The sequence below is a fragment of the Artibeus jamaicensis genome, unplaced genomic scaffold (assembly GCF_021234435.1).
Source record: "Artibeus jamaicensis isolate MK-2021 breed Jamaican fruit bat unplaced genomic scaffold, CSHL_Jam_final contig_64, whole genome shotgun sequence".
In the NCBI taxonomy this organism is placed as follows: Eukaryota; Metazoa; Chordata; class Mammalia; order Chiroptera; family Phyllostomidae; genus Artibeus; species Artibeus jamaicensis.
The window spans coordinates 11,081,577-11,100,249 of record NW_026521911.1 but is presented as its reverse complement, the minus strand read 5'-3'; the positions used below and the strand labels follow the sequence as shown (position 1 = coordinate 11,100,249).

General features: G+C 37.7%; 1 protein-coding gene across 13 annotated transcripts in view; it reads left to right on the top strand.

Moving 5' to 3' along the window:
* The window catches only part of DLG2 (discs large MAGUK scaffold protein 2), a 1,926,133-nt gene that overhangs the window by 1,533,959 nt on the left and 373,501 nt on the right, over nt 1–18,673 (top strand). For all 13 annotated transcript variants that reach the window (XM_053670841.1, XM_053670838.1, XM_053670836.1 and 10 more), the window contains one exon: nt 2,830–2,898. In XM_053670841.1, the coding sequence (XP_053526816.1) occupies nt 2,830–2,898 (69 nt within the window). The remainder of the gene's footprint in view (nt 1–2,829; nt 2,899–18,673) is intronic.

Below are 18,673 nucleotides of genomic sequence, written 5' to 3'. Positions count from 1 at the left end.
ATTCCAAGCACTTAGCTCTCCAATGGAGAAGGCTCTAAGTTTTAGCTGTGCTTTCCTCCTTTGGTTATTTCTACTCCAGTTCTTAGAATGCCATCCAGTTGGCCTCTTTGCCAGAGAAGGTGAAAGAGCCAGGCTGTGGTTCCCTATAATGTATTAGTCATGGTGGAACTAGCAAGATTCTGTCTATTTAGCTAATAATATGAAAAGAATGGAACCTGTTCTAAAATGCCAGTTACTATCACCACCAGGTAGCTCCTAAAACCCACTGTAAGTGTGCCCCATGCAAGCACCACTTAAGCATTACTGTCCGGGAACAACAAAATTTACCTTGCATCCAAAGGTCTGGAGTGTCAGATAATTCACCTTAATTGTCTTTGTGAAGTAAAATGGTAATTACATGTTGTAAAAGTCTCTGTTTGTTCCAAATTTTCATAGTAGGAGAAACTGGCTGACTTTTCATGAGTAATATAAAAAGAGTTAAATTCTCTGAGCACTTCATGGTACATTTTGCTTTTAATAGCATCACTAAAACTTTAAGAGGGACATTGTTGGAATAATTTAGGGCAGAATAATAAAGTAGTTAGTTTAAAGTAGTGATAAATAAAGTGAGATTACTGAATATTTCTTTGCTTTAATTATATGGGCTAAGCTAATGGTGAGGAAGCCATCAAGGATTCCAGTTACTCATTAATCTCAGCTAGTGAGCATCATTGATCTTTACACAAGAAGAACTCTTGGTACTTTCTAAACCAGTGAAAGATAAATGGTAAGGGAAAGGATTAAACAGTTTAAACAAAAAAAAATCTAATTAGCAGATAAGCATATAGGAAAAAATTATGATCCCTACTAATAAACACAGAAATACATATCAGAGATATAAGTTGCACTGATTAAATTATCCATCTTTTAAAAGTTATAATGTTAGTGCTTGTAAAATTATTGTGAAACTGGTGTGTGTATTTTCGAGACAATAAAATGGTATAAAACTTTTGAAAAGTAATCAAGAACCTAATAATGTGGTTTTTTATTTTGTGGAATAGATTTTTAAAAATTATAAAATAAGAAAAAGTAATTTATCAATATGTTCATTGCAACATTGTTTACAATACTGAAGCAATGGGAATAATCCAATATCTAACTGTTAAACAGTGGTTAAATTATATACTCATAGAAAATAACATCATATAACTCCAAAATAATAATTATGAAGACCCTATCAGAAATAGTAAAATAATAATGTAAGGGGAAAATGTAAGATACATAGTTATACATGTTCTGTGCATATAGAAAATGCTATCAAACACATAGAGCCAGTAGCACAGAGTAGGAAGTACACACAGTTGGCAACAAGACAGGCTTTACTTTCATTTTTGGTTCCCTCTTTGCAGACTATTGATCTCTGATGAGTTATCTAAGTTCTACATGTTTTGTTTTCTTATACATAAAATGGCGATACTCAGACTTACTTTATAGGGCAGCTAAAAGAATTAAGTTAGATAATTCTGTAAAGTCTGGGACAAGCCAATGGAATTATAGGTGAATTTGTGTCTCTTATTTTGATTTCCATTAATTTCTTGTTTTGCAGTAGAAATATATTTCCTATTTACTGTTAATCACCTAAGCTGTGCTTGGAAGTATGTACCTTGTAGTATTGACTATCTGGCCAACTGTAGTGATCTAAATAATTTTTATTTGGTTCCAAACATTTCAAATTACACACTGAAAAATCATATTAGTTTACTTATTTAATAAACATTTATGTCACTTTTATTACCATGTTACAGGTGCTGTTCAAAACAATTCATTGAATCATTATAACAGCTCCATGAGAAAGGTATTATATCCAAATCTTACAGATGAGCAACTGACATTCAGAGATTTTTAAGTAACTTACTCTACAAGATAAAATTACACAGTGAAGTATTTTTTATCATACATTTTAACACACAGGAAACCCACAATGCATTCTTTTTTTGCTGTTAGATTGTCATTGTGCATATCTCAGATAAAAGTATCCCTTTATTTCTAATTGAGACTGTGAGGCAAGTTCTTATAAACTTGAACAATTCTTATATTTGGAAGTAATATAATATGACAGTTAAGAATAATGGCTCTAGAGTCAGACAGTCTAGATGCCATTTCAATTACGGGTATTTACCAGACAACTATGGTGCATTTCTAAACCACTCTGTACTTATCTTTCTCATCTGTTCAGTGGGGCAGTACATACCTTGTAGGGTTGTGAGATATAAAAGGTATAAACACATAAACTTAGAAAAGTCACTTGGGCAATATAAGTGCTTAATAAATGTTAGATATTATAATTTTTGTTGCAACCATGTATCTGTAAAATCAATCTTTGCTTGTTACCATACAACCAAAACAAAATATAAAATTACATTAGATTCTAAGATTGATATGCAACTGAAAGTCCCATTTTTCAAGTTTTTGTGTTATCCAACCACTGAACTGTTATTAACTATACAAGTAAGTGTTACAAATTTAAACTAACAAATTTATACAAGTTAAATACTACCCCAATTTGCAAATTTGCTCTTTTTTAAATTTTGCTTAGAAAAAAAATGTTTTGCATTAAAAAATACTACATTGCATCATAATGAAATTTGTTTTTGTTGAAACCAAATTACATGGAAATAATTACTCCTTATTAGGTACAATGTTTTATTTGGGAGTGATTCTGCCTATCACCAAAAGAACAGTGATTTAATCTCTAATGTATTTCTTTCAGAACTGGTTCTTTTATTGACAATAGGACTGATTTGAATGTGTGAAGCATTCATGGTCACGTTTCTTTTTTCTTTCTTGCAGTCATTCCCAACACAGCACTGCAACCCGCCAGCCTTCGGTGACTCTCCAAAGGGCCATCTCACTGGAAGGGTAAGATAAGAACACAGCAAAGCCTTCTCTTGAAGTAAACTATGCAGCCTCATCACTTCCATTCTTGCTTCCTCCCCCTCAGCAAATATCTATGAATCTTATGTTATATTCCAAACACTGTGCTATATAATACTTTTAACAAGTCGAGGTCTCTTCTTTTCCTCTAGAGGGCTCATTCTTTAGTAGGAGTGACAGAAATACAAACACACACTTGTATTCAGCATGAGCATCTCACAGAAGATACATGTGAGGGATTTATGAAGGATTCAGGAAGAATATCTGGCAGAGAATGAGTATCAGAGAGGGAGGGAGGAGCAGGTTAGTATGGTCTGAGAGAAGATAAAACTCTTAAGCTGGAAACTGAAGCATCTATAGATATTTGCTTCACAGACATTAGAAAGAAGAGAACTCTGAGCATAAGAAGTAACATGTGCATAAACATGGCCACATCCTAACCAAGGATATAACAGACCTATACTTGGAAAATTATGATGCTGAATAAAGAAACTGAAGAAGATACAAATCAGTGGAAGCACATACTGTGTTCATGGGTAGGAAAAATGAACATCATTAAAATGTCCATACTCTCCAAAGCAACCTATAGAGTCAACAGAATTCCTGTCAAGATTCTGGTAATGTATTTCGTGGAACTAGAACAAATATTTCAAAAATTTATTTGGAACCACAAAAGGCCCTGCAGAGCAACAGCAATCCTGAGAAAGAAGTTGGAGGAATCACTCTACCTAACATCAAACTGTACTATAAGGCCGTAGTAATCAAAGCAGCATGGTACAGGCATAAAAACAGACACATAGGTCAATGGAACAGAATAGAGAGCCTGGAAATATACCCACACCTTTATAGCCAATTAATATTTGACAGAGTAAGCAAGTACATACAATGGGCTAAATGTAGTTTTTTTCAATAAATGATGTTGGGAAAATTGGACATATACATCCAGAAAAAATAAAACTGGGCCACCTTCTTATACCACACACAAGAATAAATTCAAAGTGGATCAAAGATTTAAATGCTAGACCTGAAAGCATAAAAATCCTAGAAGAAAACATAGGCAACAAAATCTTGGACATTGCTCATAGCAATATTTTATCAGATAGATCTCCCCAGGCAAGAGAAACAAAAGAAAAAAATAAACAAATGGGACTTTATCAAACTAAAAAGTTTTGCAGAGCAAAGGAAAACATCAACAAAATATAAAGACAACCCACAGAAAGGGAGAACATATTCACTGATACATCTGATGAGAGGTTAAAATTTAAAATTTATAAAGTACTTGCAAAATTCCACAATAAGAAATAAAAAAATCTAATGAAAAATGGGCAAAGGACCTGAATAGACAGTTCTCCAAAGAGGATATGTGGATAGCCAATAGACATATGAAAAGATGTTCAATATCACTAATCATCAGATAAATGCAAATTAAAATCATAATGAGATATCATCTCAAACCTGCCAGAAGGGCTATCATCAATAAATCAACAAAAAAGTGCTGGCATGAATCTGGAGAAAGGGGAATCCTTTTGAACTGTTGGTGGGAATGCAAATTGGCACAGCCACTATGGATAGCAGTATGGAGATTACTCAAAAAATTTAAAATACATCTGCCTTTTGACCCAGAAATCCCACTTCTAGGAATATATCCAAAGGAACCCAAAACACTAATTCAAAAGAACATAAGCACCCGTATGTTCATTGCAGCATTATTTACAATTTCCAAGCTATGGAAGTAGCCCAGGTAAAGTGACTACGTGATATTTACACAATGGAATACCACTGAGCCATAAAAAACAAAAGTATTTCACTCTTTACAACAGTATGAGTGGACCTGGAGAGCATTATGGATGAAGGAGTGCTAAGTGAAATAAAACAGAGAAAAATTAATGACATATGATTTCCCTCATATGTGGAATCTGATGAACAAACTGAATTAGCAGGCAAAATAGAGACAGACTCATAGAGAGCAGGATGACAGCTAAAGAGTGGGGATGAGGTTAAGGGATGGAAGGATTGAGCAAAAAGGAAAAAGGACTCATAGGCATGGACAACACTATAGTGATTGTGATGGGGAGGAGGAGTATCAAAAGGCTAAATGATAACGGAAAAAACACAATAAAGAAAGACCATTGAGTGAGTCAGTACCAAGGCATAGGGTGTATGAGGCAATGGAGACAAGAATGGAGATATTGGCACGACAGGCTTACATGTAGAGGACTTAGTATTTTGTATTTCTAAATTTCCCAATCAGATAAAAGCTGGAGAGGCTGGGAGTAAGTGGCTAATATTTCTCCCACTTGCCTTATAATTGAAATCAGTTTCATTGGGAACATTTAAGTAGTTAATATATAAAAATTATTTTATTTTTCCTATATCTGTTACCAGCTATGTTTTGCTTAAACCTATTTCCCAATTAGTCTCCCAATTAGGCATTTCATTGAGAATCTCCAACTTTTTTATTTATTAGTTCTTTCCTAAAATCTTATGTTTTATTCAGACCTCAGTCCCCCCTTCCAGCATAATTATGTTTTGGGTTTTACCAAAGTATTCCAGAGTTGATGGAAGTGTCGCCTACTCTCTCTGTGTGTCTCTCATACCACCATCTAGATCAGAAATTTTCAACCTTTTTCATCTCATGGCACACAAAAACTAATTATTAAAATTCTGTGGTATACCAAAAATATATATTTTATCTATCTGACAAAAAAAGATATAATTTTGATTCATTCACACTGGACTGTTGTGTTGGCTGTTGTCATTTTTTATTTGACAATTTAAGGAAAAGAGGTCAGTGCCCCTGACTAAACAGTCAGGTCTTGCATGTTTTAAAAGTTCCTGCAGCACACTGGTTGAAAAAGGCTGCTCTAAATCTTTCTTTTTCTCAGATCTATCTTTTGGTAATATTGGAGCAAAAAGAAGGAAAAGAGAAATGGCTTTCCTTACCATTCTACTGTGGCTGTCTACTTTGCGTTTGTTGTCTCCGGTGATGTAGTCTGGGTAGGTGGAGAACCAGACATGCACTGGTGCTGAGATCCAAATAACTCCTCCAACTCTGTGGTGCCCTGGGCAACTCAGCTGCCTCTTCCACAAAACCCTGGAGGTGCGCTGTAGTCTGCTGATGTGCTCATTTTTTAATCCAAGCTTCAGCAGTCTTTCACAAACCTATAATTTTCCTTTCTCATCTGTCCCCAGCAGCTTCAGGTGTAAGGCTTGCAAGCATGAGCAGCGTCCCTCTCCCCCAGGTGGAACTTACCAGAGGTCGTTCTTGCCTCCTTTCTCCCTGGGGTTCTTTTCCAACTTCAGTAGTAACAGGGCAAGTCAGTAGGCTCCACAGCTAAGTGGACATCCACCTGGGAGGGACATGCTAGTTTTTCCTTCCTGGAACAGCGTAACTTTTATAAACACTTTTCTGAGAGTACTCCTTTTTTGCCTTCAGGCAGAGAAACCCACTGAATTTTCCCAAACCCATGGGAAGGCAAATGAAAGGAATATAGCCTATCCACGAACACTGAACTCCCTGCAAAAGGACCCTGGCTTCTGCTGCTAGTTCCCTTCTTCTTGTTCTGATGGTAAAGAACATCAGACCACTGAATTCCTCTAGTAAAAAAAGGAAACAAACAGACAAAAACAGAGAGGTGAAGGTTATAGGCTAAATGCAGAGTGGGGCAAAAGTAGGTTTACAGTTGTTTACCTGGAAAATAACACAATAGTTAATAAATGATAACAAGAATAACTGTGCAAGGACAACAGTGTAGAGATTGTGGGGATGGGGGGCGGGCTGGGTGGAGGAGCACAAAGGGGGAAAAGTTGGGACGACTGTAATAGCATGAACAATACAATATTTTAAATGAAAAATAATAAATTTTGTTTCATATACTCAAAGCTGTGAACCTACTTTTACCCCCACCCTATATAATTTAGGTCTGGAGAAGTAACTTTTTTCTCAACAGGACACTATCTCCATTGCAACATTTGTTCTATTCCATCTTTAAAAAACACACAGACAAGAAGTTCCCAATCAAGCCTTCATAGAGGTTGGTTCTGCAATAATATACAGGTGGTCTAGATCATGGATCCCAACTAGACTCCTTGCTCAGGACTTACTAGCTGCATGACAGCAAGTTACTTGGTTTCTTTGTGCCTCAGTTTCCTCATTTCTAAAATGGAGATACTAAGAATATTTCTTAAAGGGTTATTTTTCAAGAATTAAATTCACATGCATTATTTTTATAATGATACTAACATTATATGTGTTTTTGCTATAGTAACTGTTCCAGTTGTTGTTATACATAATATATACTTAATTTTTCAGGTGGGAGTTTCTCATGTATATTAAATAATAGTTTGTTAAAACAGTCAGGGATTGGTAACTTCACTATACTTTGGAGAGGCATATTCATATATACAGAACTAATCATCATTTGTGGAAGCCATTCAAATCATTGTGAGTCTGCTTCATTGCCTTGTTATAGTTATATAAAATATTTTAATTACCAGAATTATGCTTAAGTGCTTATTAAACACATTAAAGAATAATCTAGGCATTTTCTATATACTGGCTCATCCTCAGCTCCAAAAGAAAGAATTTAGGACCAGAATAGAAAATGCTCTTACATTTCTCGTATATATGTCTTAGTAAGTTCAAGACACAGAGGCCATTTAGACACATGAGAGGAAATTGTCTTCACAGCCTGTGGACATTCTACAGTTCGGCTTGAGAGCCAGTCAGCACAGCCCCTGCAGTGCAAATCGGTGCATACCACATCCCTCGATTTCTTTTTTTTTTTTGGAAAGTGTCATGGTTCAGAAAAACTATTTCACAATGCTCCACTTATGGTCACATCATCCAAAGTACTGTGATCAGTTTTGAACCTGAAGGTTAAATCATATATATGTAAACAGCCTAGAAAAGGACATTCAGAGTTAACAAAGGGATGGGCAGCATTCTATCAAGAACAGATTGACAGTGTTAAGATTCTATATTGACAGGAAAGGGAGTTTCTTCAGGTGCTTAATGAGATTATAATCAAAATGTGCACTTGTTGGGAATAAATATAGTACAAATTCATGGGTATTCCTTCAAGGGAAGAGGAAAGAAACATTTATTGAGTGCTAATTTAGCTATCTATCTATTGATCGATCAATTTATTTATCCATCCATCTATCCATCCGTCTGATTTTATTTCCAAAATATTCTTATGAAATAGTCAGCCTGTTTTCTAAATCCTGACTCATAAAAAGGTTAAGTAATTTTCCCAGAGCATCTACATAGAAAGTGCCACAGTTTGGATTTGAAGTCAAATTTGACTCCACTGTACAACTCCACCTTCTATAATGTCACATGAAAAGGCTTTATTGAATTTGTCACGACATTCATAAACCATGTTCATGCTAAGTTAAACACAGTGAAGAACTCCCTAGAGTAAAAAGTGATAAAGAACTGGAGCTGACTCTAAGCCTAGAAGTCATTAAATAAGATTAATAACCCACCATTCGGGGTGGCTCTGGGGGCCCAGGTGCAAGCTAAGTGGTGGAGGTGTTGTTTGTGGTACAGGTGAACATTGGCTGAGCTTACCACTGGTCTCCACATCACCTTCCTTGTTATTTATGAAAACAGCCACTGGCTGGGTGGCTGTCATTTCACATTTTGGTCATTAACACAAAGACTTCCTCTAGCTATGCTAACTAATAGCATTTCCTTCTAAAGCTATTTCCAAACATTTTCTTTCTTTCTTTGTATTCACAAAGCTTATTATCAGCTTGCCAATAAGCATATTTAAGCATTGTGCACTCTTTTCCACAGACAGGAAATGATTTCTGTGATAAATGCAATAAGTAATTCTAATTCTCTGCTAAGATGAAGTCAAAAATGCCAAGGCCTTACCTTGTCTTCATAACACAAGGATGATTCCTTTTCTAAAAAAACAATAAAAGTGTTAGTTGGAACTTCATTGTTCTAACTGGTATAGAGCTATTTACTTCATGTCTAGTGAATAATACACTAAGAAAAATATTGTTCCCTCAAATCATGAAAGAAAACTGACTCTGGAATCAAAGAATTGGTTTTGAATCCTGAACTTTGTGCCATCTGTTGTTAATCTTAAGCAGGACCTTTCCCTCTAACCACGGGTTTTCTCTCCAGCCAAAAGGGAGAGTAGCATAGGACTCACCAACTTTCTGTAAAAGTAGAAGGCAAAAGTGTTCTGGGAAAACAAACAAAAATTTTATTTTTGTAGCCTAGATTAGTGTCAAGATCTACCTCAAACATTTGTTAAATACATGTATATGTATTTATTTGTATAAAACAGTTTCAAATATAAAATAAAATGTTTGAAGTAGAAATAATTTTGCATTGCTGTAATATTTAGAAAGGGACACCTCATTAATTGTCTATAAAGCTTAGGACACTAAAGTCAATGCTATGTGTTCCCAGCTGGCTGTCAAAGAGAAATTATGTGGCATATAATCACTGTCACTGAGTATATAGTAAGAAAGTTGTTTTCCATGTTGCATAGGCCAATGAGTATTTAGCAGATTTCCCATTAAGGTGATATACCACTAAGTATTGCCAGTCAGCTAAAATTGGAGTTTCATTATTTCAAAACTCTCCTTCCTAATGATCTTGGGAAAACCAACTACACTGGATTTTTTTAATGAATGTACTTTAAAAGACCATGTGTTTATATATTTTCACCTAAGTTGCTATTTGCTTAGCATAAAATAAGTAGAAATATTTCAGATTTCCAGTTAATTTGATCTATAGAGACAATAAAACTAATTGAGCTTCTACCTAGAGTTACTGCTGTTTTTTAAATTGATATCTGAATCACCTAAAACTATGCCAGACTTAACAAGGCAGAATAGCATCCCCGTTAACATTGTGAGCTTCTTGCTTCAGGTTCAAGTTGACAGATGTGGCCCACACCTTAATGTCCACTCCCTCCTGACACCTCATTAAGAGGAAGCTAATAGCATAAAAAATGGGCAATCCCATAACAGTAAACAAATTGGGAGGGGCCAAAAGATTTCATCACACTTGATTACAGAAAGCATATGGAAGGTACAGATTGATGAAACAGAGCAAAGTAGTCCCAGCCATATATCATCTATAAAGGCAGGGCCACGTGCCCCTCCAACTCTGTCTCCTTAAGTTGTGTTCCCAAGGGAGGCCACCTACAAAAAGGCCCACCACAGTGCAGCAGCATTGTATGGAGGGACCCATAGCTCAGGAGGTTGCAGAACCAGCTAGCAGAACCCAGGAAACTCAGAGACTTTAGAATAGTGACAACAGATGGGACTGAGAGCAGAGTCTGAGAATAGGACTGAAGATGCCCCCACTCAAGATCCACACCCCTGCATGCAGAACAGCTGCCAGGCAAGTACTTACCACCAGTCAGAAAAGGAAGGCGTTTTTCTAAAGAAATAGAGTTTCTCCTGAGGAACCCAGATAAGCTAGCTGTGTTACCCACACAGCAAATCGCTTTACAGTGTGTGCCAGTAATGAGGACAGTTTCAGGTTTGCTTCCCTAACTGGAAGCCTTCCAGTGAGAAAGTATTGCTCTTATCTGCAACATCCCCTGCAGCCTTTTTACTACTTCATTCCTAAATATGAACAGATAGCCACGAGTTACCAAGTATTTTAACAAAGCCCACAAAATGTGAGAAATAAGATTAAAACACATGTGCACAGAAAAAAATATTCTCAAGGAAACAGGTAATTCTGGGAACAAAACAGAATTGAAAGAAATAGTCTAGTATAAGCATATTTTTAGCAATGTGGAGGTAACCACTAGACTTAAAAGTTCAATGGTTAAAAATGATTGCTTCTGGGAAGCCAGGTAGGATTCTCAGGGGAGATGACACAAATTTAATCTTGAGGAATGTAGTTGGAATTAGGCAGCGGTTAAAAAAGAGAAAACCATGAGCAAAAGCCCAAAGTATGTAGCTAACACTGCAAAAACTAACAAGTATATTCAGTTACTCAAATAATTTTCACCCAGGAGACGGTCTACGCTTTGTTCTTTCTTACCTTAGAAGATCACATTAGCAAAAACATAGAGGCTGAATTTTCAAAAACTAGCATTTTCACACCAATAAAATAGTGGCCCTGGAAGGTGTTGACCATCCTTTACAAGTAGCACTTAACAAGACCCTAGATGATCATCTTCATAGACACTATAGCAGGAATTCCTTAAGGAGGTCATGTCTAATTGACCCCAACCAAAAATCTCTCCCAAATCCAGAAGTCTGTGTGTAGTTCTCCAAGGGAGAACTAAAAAGTGGTCTTATCCATAAGCAAATACATCCAAAGGAACCCATCCTTTCACACTGACTGTGGTGATATCATTGCCATTCTTCCTTTGTGGGACAGGCCTGTCGCTATAAGAATAGTCATTTATAACGCCTCCAGTCCCTTGAGACTATGGCCCTCTTAGTAGGGCCAGAGGCCTCTGGTGTTCCCATTGCTGGGCCTGAGCAAGTGTCCTTTCCAAGGAACGTTCTTGGAATGGGACCTCAGCTGGAATCATCAGCTCTCCTCTCTGCCCAACTCCTCTTCCCTTGATGGGAGAAGCTTTCTTATAGCTAAAATGCATCAGATTTCACAGAGTGATGCTGACTTAAAATACTCAGTCTTCTTAGTCTCAGTGCCCAGATACTTGGTCCCAAAATACATGGTCGCTGTAAAGGTAGAAGCATTATGAACCTGAGAATCAGGAGACCTGGGTTCAAGTCTGCCACCCCTTACTGTGTAATTTTTGACTAGTTACCTCATATACAAAGTAATGAGTTTCAGTTAAATAAAGAGTGACTTACATTCCTTCCAACTCTAACATTTTATATATTCGTGAGTTTTGAAAATATTAAAGTTTGGCTACTGGACTTACAGGAATATTTCCAAATAGGGAGCCTAAGGAGACAGCTGGCCCTCGGGAGCCGTTGGCTTGAGTTATCACTACCCACACACTCATAGACCCAGACATCTTTCAGGATTTGCAATCTCTGCAAATGTTCAATGTCCTCCAACACACTTCCTTACCCTGACCTTCAGAACACATACTACAGTATACAGATGATATATTATAGAATTGCACACCTGGAATCTATATAATTTTATTAACCAATGTCCCCTGATTAAATCAATAAAAAAAATGTTTTAGAGGCAGGGCTAAGCATTTTTTTCCAGAGTAACTTAGGCAGGCTAGAATGCTGAGAAATGCACTGAACTACTTTCAGACTCAAAAGACCAGCTTTATTCAGGTTGTTAGTTGCTGGGGGTCACTGGTCAAAAATCAGTCTGAGCCTTTGTCACCCACAGAAATATAAGTGACCTGGCCAAAACAGAGAAGGAAGCTGGGTTAAATAGAAAAGATTTTTGTGTAACTTTAGAATGTATTAAAATAGTATATGTAGTTGTCACCCTCTTCTTTATTTTGCTGTCTGGCTAGCTAAAGAGTTTATTTGGGGACAATATAGGAAATTAAGGAGACAAGCAAGAGACCAAACTTCCCCCAACACTCCAATTTTATTTTTTTTTCTTGTGAGTTGTAGTTCGATAAAGACAAACCAGCCTCTTGTGTAGCTCTCACTAAGAACCCAGCCTTGCTTCTGCAGCCAAGTCCCCTGCTGAAGGGTCCTCACTGCTTGGAAGGACTAGGGGAGTTTACAGGCTCCTCCTTTCATCCCAGGAGAGAACAGGGACCTGCAGAGCTTGAACCACAGGGGACTCATCAGGAATCTATCAGAACAGCAGATCTGGACAGATCACCCCTTTCCCCCAGTTCACTCTCTTCAGTTTGCTTTCTTTTTCTCCTCATGTCCCTGCAGTCTCCGCCTCTGCTCCGGGTTGAACTGTCAGCTCCATTTTTCTCAGCCTCAATTCTGTTGGTCTACTGCTTCTTTTCTGTTTCCTTACTCTGTAAGACATCCTTTCCTAGGCCTCATAATCCTTCTTCTTTACATGGGTGGAGCTGATAATATAAAAGATGTCATTACAGCAAACTTTAAGGATTCCCCAAAATTTATCAGTGAAAAAAAAAATGCTGAGGCTACAGAGAGTTAGGGAATACTTAAGGGCTATCATACGTAGGATTCTAATTCTCTTACAGGGCCTGGATTTCTCATACCATCTGCTTTTGAAATAACAGTTGTTGGGGATGTTGTTGTTGTTGTTATTATTATTTTCTTTGAAAATTTTTATTGTATTTTTTCCATTACCATTTAATCTCCTCATGCCCCTCTCCATCCTCTCCCACTGTCACCCATGTCCTTGAGTCCTTTTCCCTTTCTGTTCAGTCCTTCTACCCTCACCCTCCTCCTCCCTAGCTGTCACCCTGCTCTCTATCTGTGAGTCTGTCTCTATTTTCCTTATTAGTTCAGTTCACTAGATTCCACATATGAGTGAAATTATATGGCATTTGTCTTTCTCTGACTGGCTTATTTTTTAAGTCCAATTTCTTTGTATGAGACAGAAGTTTGCGAACTTGAAATTTTAAGTAAAATATCAAAAAATGTTTCGGAAGCCCTGACTGATGTGGCTCAGCTGGTTGGACGTTGTCCTGCAAACTGAAAGGTCACCAGTTTGATTCTGGGTCAGGCTACATGCCTGGGTTGAGGGCCAGGTTCCCAGTCAGGGTATGTGAGAGGCAACTGCTAGATGTTTCTCTCCCATAGGTCAATGTCTCTCTCCCTCCCTTCCCCTCTCTCTAAAAATAAATAAATTAAATATTTTTAAAATACATGTTGGGAGATGACCATGAGAATCTAGATTTATGGTTTTTCAGACAAAGACTTTGATAAACATTTTCCTCATCATCATTATTATTCCATTAGGGGGAAAAAAGGCTCTCTTAAATAGTAGAAACTAGGAAAGACAAATGCAGGCAGTTCAGAGTATAGACTGTAAAGTTAAAAAAGGGTATTTTCTATGTTCAAATACTGAAAATAAAACACTAAATATTATATATTTAATAATAGCTAATGTCTTGTAAGTGCCTTAATGGATCTGATTTAGCTTTCATGACACTTGTATGTTGTTGTACGTGGGCACATTATTCTACTTTGTAGGTGAGGACACTGAGGCTTAGAGAAGTGCCTGGTGCCTCAGGTCATACAGCTAGTGAGTGGAAAAAGTGAGATTTAAACTCACATTTCTAAATCACTACTTTCTACCTTCTCCTGCCTCCTCGGAATTATATGTTTTGTTATTACAAGCTGGCCAATTTGGAGGCCAAAGTAAGATATTGATGTGCAATACAGACGGCAGTATGGTTTCTGAGGCTGGAGAGGTTTCTATTATTATAGTCATTGTCAAAAATCCACTTCTATATAGAAATGTTATTTTCAAAATTAGAATGACCACCGAATGTGATTTCCCTAGTCTTGAATGTGCTGAATTAGAAGAAGCAGAGGCATAATGTTTCCACACTTTTGCTATTTGTTTTACCCTGAAGGACTAGGAAGAAATTCCAAAGTGGCAGGTCAGGAGTCTGGTTATCTAGAGCTGTGGGGCTCTCCCACCTGTGGCCTCACACATGAGGCTGCTCAATGCCACGCAGCTGAATTCATCTTAGAGAGATACCACAGGAGTCACTGGAGAATTTTGTTTTTTTAAATAAGTAGTCCTTATTTTCTGTGCATAGTTCAATGCCAACATAATTATTTAGCATCACCCTGCATATCTTCCTTGGCAGCCTTTTCATGTTTTAATAAATTGGTTTAATAAAGGACTCAAAGTAAATTGTGGGTAAACTTCCTCCTCATTATTATGAACTATGCATGCTAGGCAAAGCATTCTGCAGAACGTTCAACTAGAAAATTGCCTCTCTTAATTAATACTCATAATTATTAATGCTAATAATAATATGATCATCTATGGTGTTGATGGCATTGAAGAGCTAGCTAATATACTAATGACCCAAGGAGGAATTTAAACAGTACTCAGTCCCAAGTTTCTTAGGAAAGATGAATATAGGAAATGCTATTCCATGACAGGATTTACTGATAGTTGCCAAGCTGTCAGAAAGCTTTATCAATTACAAACCACCTAAATGTAATTCTCACACCAACTCCCTCTTTATATTTGCACCAGTATCCCTCTTTGAATACTGGAAAATGTAAAAATACCTTTCTGGTATGAAGGCTGCCCTTGCTGAGTTCAGTCTGTTTCTAACCAACCAAAAAATTCAATTGGAAATGTAACGATGAGCCATGCAGACACTAACCCTGCCCTCAGTCTGGTGGGAAGAGGCAGACATTAATCAAATAATCAGACAAGCAAATGTCAATCTCCGACTGCAGCAAATGCTGTATAAAAGTGGCCTGTGGTGCCCTGAGTGCCTATGACAGGGCATCTGACCTTGTCAGGGAGCTCATGGAGGTCATGGAAGTCACCGAACCATGAGCGGGGTCAACTAGGCAAAGATAAAGGGCCATCATTGATGGCTGCACAGCAATGAGTACAAATCTGTCTGTGTGTGTGTCTGAGCTGAGCACAGACTGGAACAACATGAAATCAGTAGAGCTTGGCATTTACAAATTTGTAAGAGGAGGGTGACTCATGTTTGACTCTGTGTGTCCTCTGCATAGGCCTTCTGAGGAAGACTTCCAGTTGCTAATCAGAACTGTATGATCTCCGCGTAGATGTAATTTTCTAAATTCCATCTCTGTTCTATTTTTGGTACGTGTATGTTTGCTTGTTATCTGTCTGTGCAGCAGAACTCTAAGATCTTTTTTGCCAGTGACTGTTGCTTCCTGCCCCCCCTTTCTCTCCTAAGTTCTTTGCCTGACCCCTCTTATTTTCTGTCTTTTCTCCCTTTCCTCCATTCTGTCTATAAACTTCCTTCTGCTTTTCTTTTACTCTGTGTTATCCATTCACTTCTTCCTTTCTTTTCTAATTTTTCTCCTCTTTCACTGTTCACCGTGAGCTTACTAGACTTGTATGGTGCATTACTATCAATATTTGCAAAGGTATCTCATGGGCATTATTCTATTTGATTTCGATAACGATGTTGTGAGGGAGGCTGGATAAAAACCATTTATACTGTTTGCAGGTGTGTGAAAAGGTTAAGCAGCTTCCCAAGATCATGTATGTAGGAAGCAGAGGAACCTTGCCTATAACCCTGATACCTATACCCCAGCCCTATACTCTCATGACTAAACCATCCTGCTTCAACAGAAATGTAGAAAACATTCCAATCAAGTCTTTTAGTCTGATTACTGAGAAGGTCCTTGTCTGTCCTGTCTTTATTATTCACACAAATGAGTCTAGACAGATGTTGTGGTCAGAGGGATTTTTCCTGTTGCTCATCCATCATGTGAGTAGAAACAGCCTCGGTCCCATCTGATGAATATTTACTGGCTATTGCATTTGACCTTGAACTGAACCCCTTATAAATAATGATTTTCATTATATTTTTACCTTGCTTGGCTGTGACCCGGGAGGTGGTATGGCAGAAAATGATGAGGAATTATTTGGGTATCATTTGTCAACCTTTATTAGATTACTGATCTTGAGACATCCATCTTTACATATCCAAACTGAATCTGGTGTTTTGCTCTGTGTGTACTGCTAATCCCTCAGAGACCCTCAAATTTTATTAGGATTTCTGTTTACTTCCTTCTCCTGGCCAATTATAAGAGAGTTTAAAGAAAAAGAGCACATCCGTATCCTATGCCATAGACCAGATGCCCATCTATTACCAGAAAAGCAGCCAAGGGTCTTCGTTCTTTATTTAATCTCTCAGCTGATTTCCAGTCCTGGTGAATGTGTACTCCACTGAAGTATGCTTTTAAGATGTTGGTCAGTACCTTTTACTGACTAATGAATGACAGTCGGTAGAGGCTCCTGCTTATTACCTGGAAAAACAGACTGTTTAAGGAGGATTGTGGAGGAGACAAGCACTTTCATTCAATCAGTCAATCAATGGTTGATTTGATTAACCCCTTATTCATCCTTTTGTTCAACGAGAATCATTTTCTGAACCTTTAGTATGTGCCAGGCACTCAAGTGAGGCATTTGAAAAAATCTAGAAGGAAAAAGCCCAACACTGCCCTGGAGAAATACAAAGTCTAGTCACAGTAACAGAGTGTTGAAAGTTGCATCTGTGTAATTTCAAAACAGAGGAGGAAGCAGCTGGTTCGGAAAAAAAACTAGTGGAACAGCTCAGGTGCAGTTTCCGTGGTTTTTAACAAGTGATTACCAAACCGGAAGGGAAAGAGCACCCTCTTCAGCCTGAGGAAGTTCCCTGCTCATGTGGACTAGTGTCGAGAGTTGGGAAATTTTCTTGTAAGCATAGGTCTGTGAAAACTACTTGGAAGTTTAGAAGAGAGTCTTGCTTTTCACAGCCTACTTATTCTGCAGATGAAGAGTTCTCTTGTGGCCAAGTATTAATTATGCTCAACAACAAGAAACTGCGGGTCACTGTCAATGATATTGACATGTGATATTGGCATGATATTAAAATATGTAAACAGGTCTCCCCCTTACGGTGCTTTTGGGTACCCCTAGAAATCCTTGCTTATCCTCAAGTCCCTGTCCTTGGTATATTATTTAAAGAAAATTGTACTTTGGCTTATCTGTACCTTCATTTAAATACTGCTCTTACTAGCTGTATCACCTTGAGTTGTTACTGACCCTCTTTGAGCTTCTGTTCCTTTAGCCTATAGAGTTTATCTATTTCCTAAGATTGTTTTAAGAATTTATTTTTAATGTAAATATTCTAGCATGGTTCTTAACAAACTCTAGGTACTCAGTGAGGGTTAGTTCTCACTTCTCACTCCCTATATCCCATCTGCTGCTTTTCTTTCTAATCTTCTAGAGCCTCTTCCCTCCTCTCCCATATCAGGAATCAATAGACAAAGTTTTTATGTACCATCCTTTTAACAAACATTGCCTGTGCATCTCTCATGTGCCCTCAAGGAGATAAGTCAGTGGTGTGAGAAACAGCACATGATAGAGAAACAAAGGAAGATGAGAGAGCGTGCTCCATTTAGAAAGAGGTACCAAGAATTCAAACTCCCTTCTAGACCCCCCAAAAATACATTTCTGATGGCAGACTTTCAGAGAGAGTAGCACGTGCAAAAAGAACATTTGGGGGCAAAGTGTCACCTCATCCTACTTCCTTATCTTATACATGACAGAATAAGTGCAGAGTCCATGCACATGTGTAGCAGCTCATATACACGCACATACATGTGCTCCTTCTGTACCTTTGGGTCCCCAGTGATTCCCATTAGATTAAAAAGGTTAATAGGAAACCGGTGTGTACACATCCCCAGGATTTCTTCCAGGTTGCCTTTATGATGATCAGATCTCTGCCACACAATCTGATGCTTGTAGTTTTCCCCTTGTTTCATATATCAAGGTTTCTCTCCCCTACTAGGCACAAAAAATCCTAAGGGTGGTTCCTAGGTCCTATCCTATCATGTGATTATGAAGCAGTCTCCCAAGCACAGACTATGTTTAAGAAATGATGATTTGCTAAAAATCCTTTCTCCTAGTATGACCCTAGGAATAAGGGATTTATTTTCACTGAGTGACAATTTTCTCCACTATTAACCACTTTCACAGTAGAGGACATAAGCCAAATGATCACTATTCTTGTTCTCTCTGTGTGGTTGTACAGGGAGTGGAGGCAGCAAAGACCTGCGTAGACAATCAGGAGTAAGTGGGATGCTGCTGCCATCACTTGTGAAGGCTTGACTGTAGACAAGAAACAACTTTGTCAAACCTCAGTTTTCTCAACCTTAATGGGGCATTTTT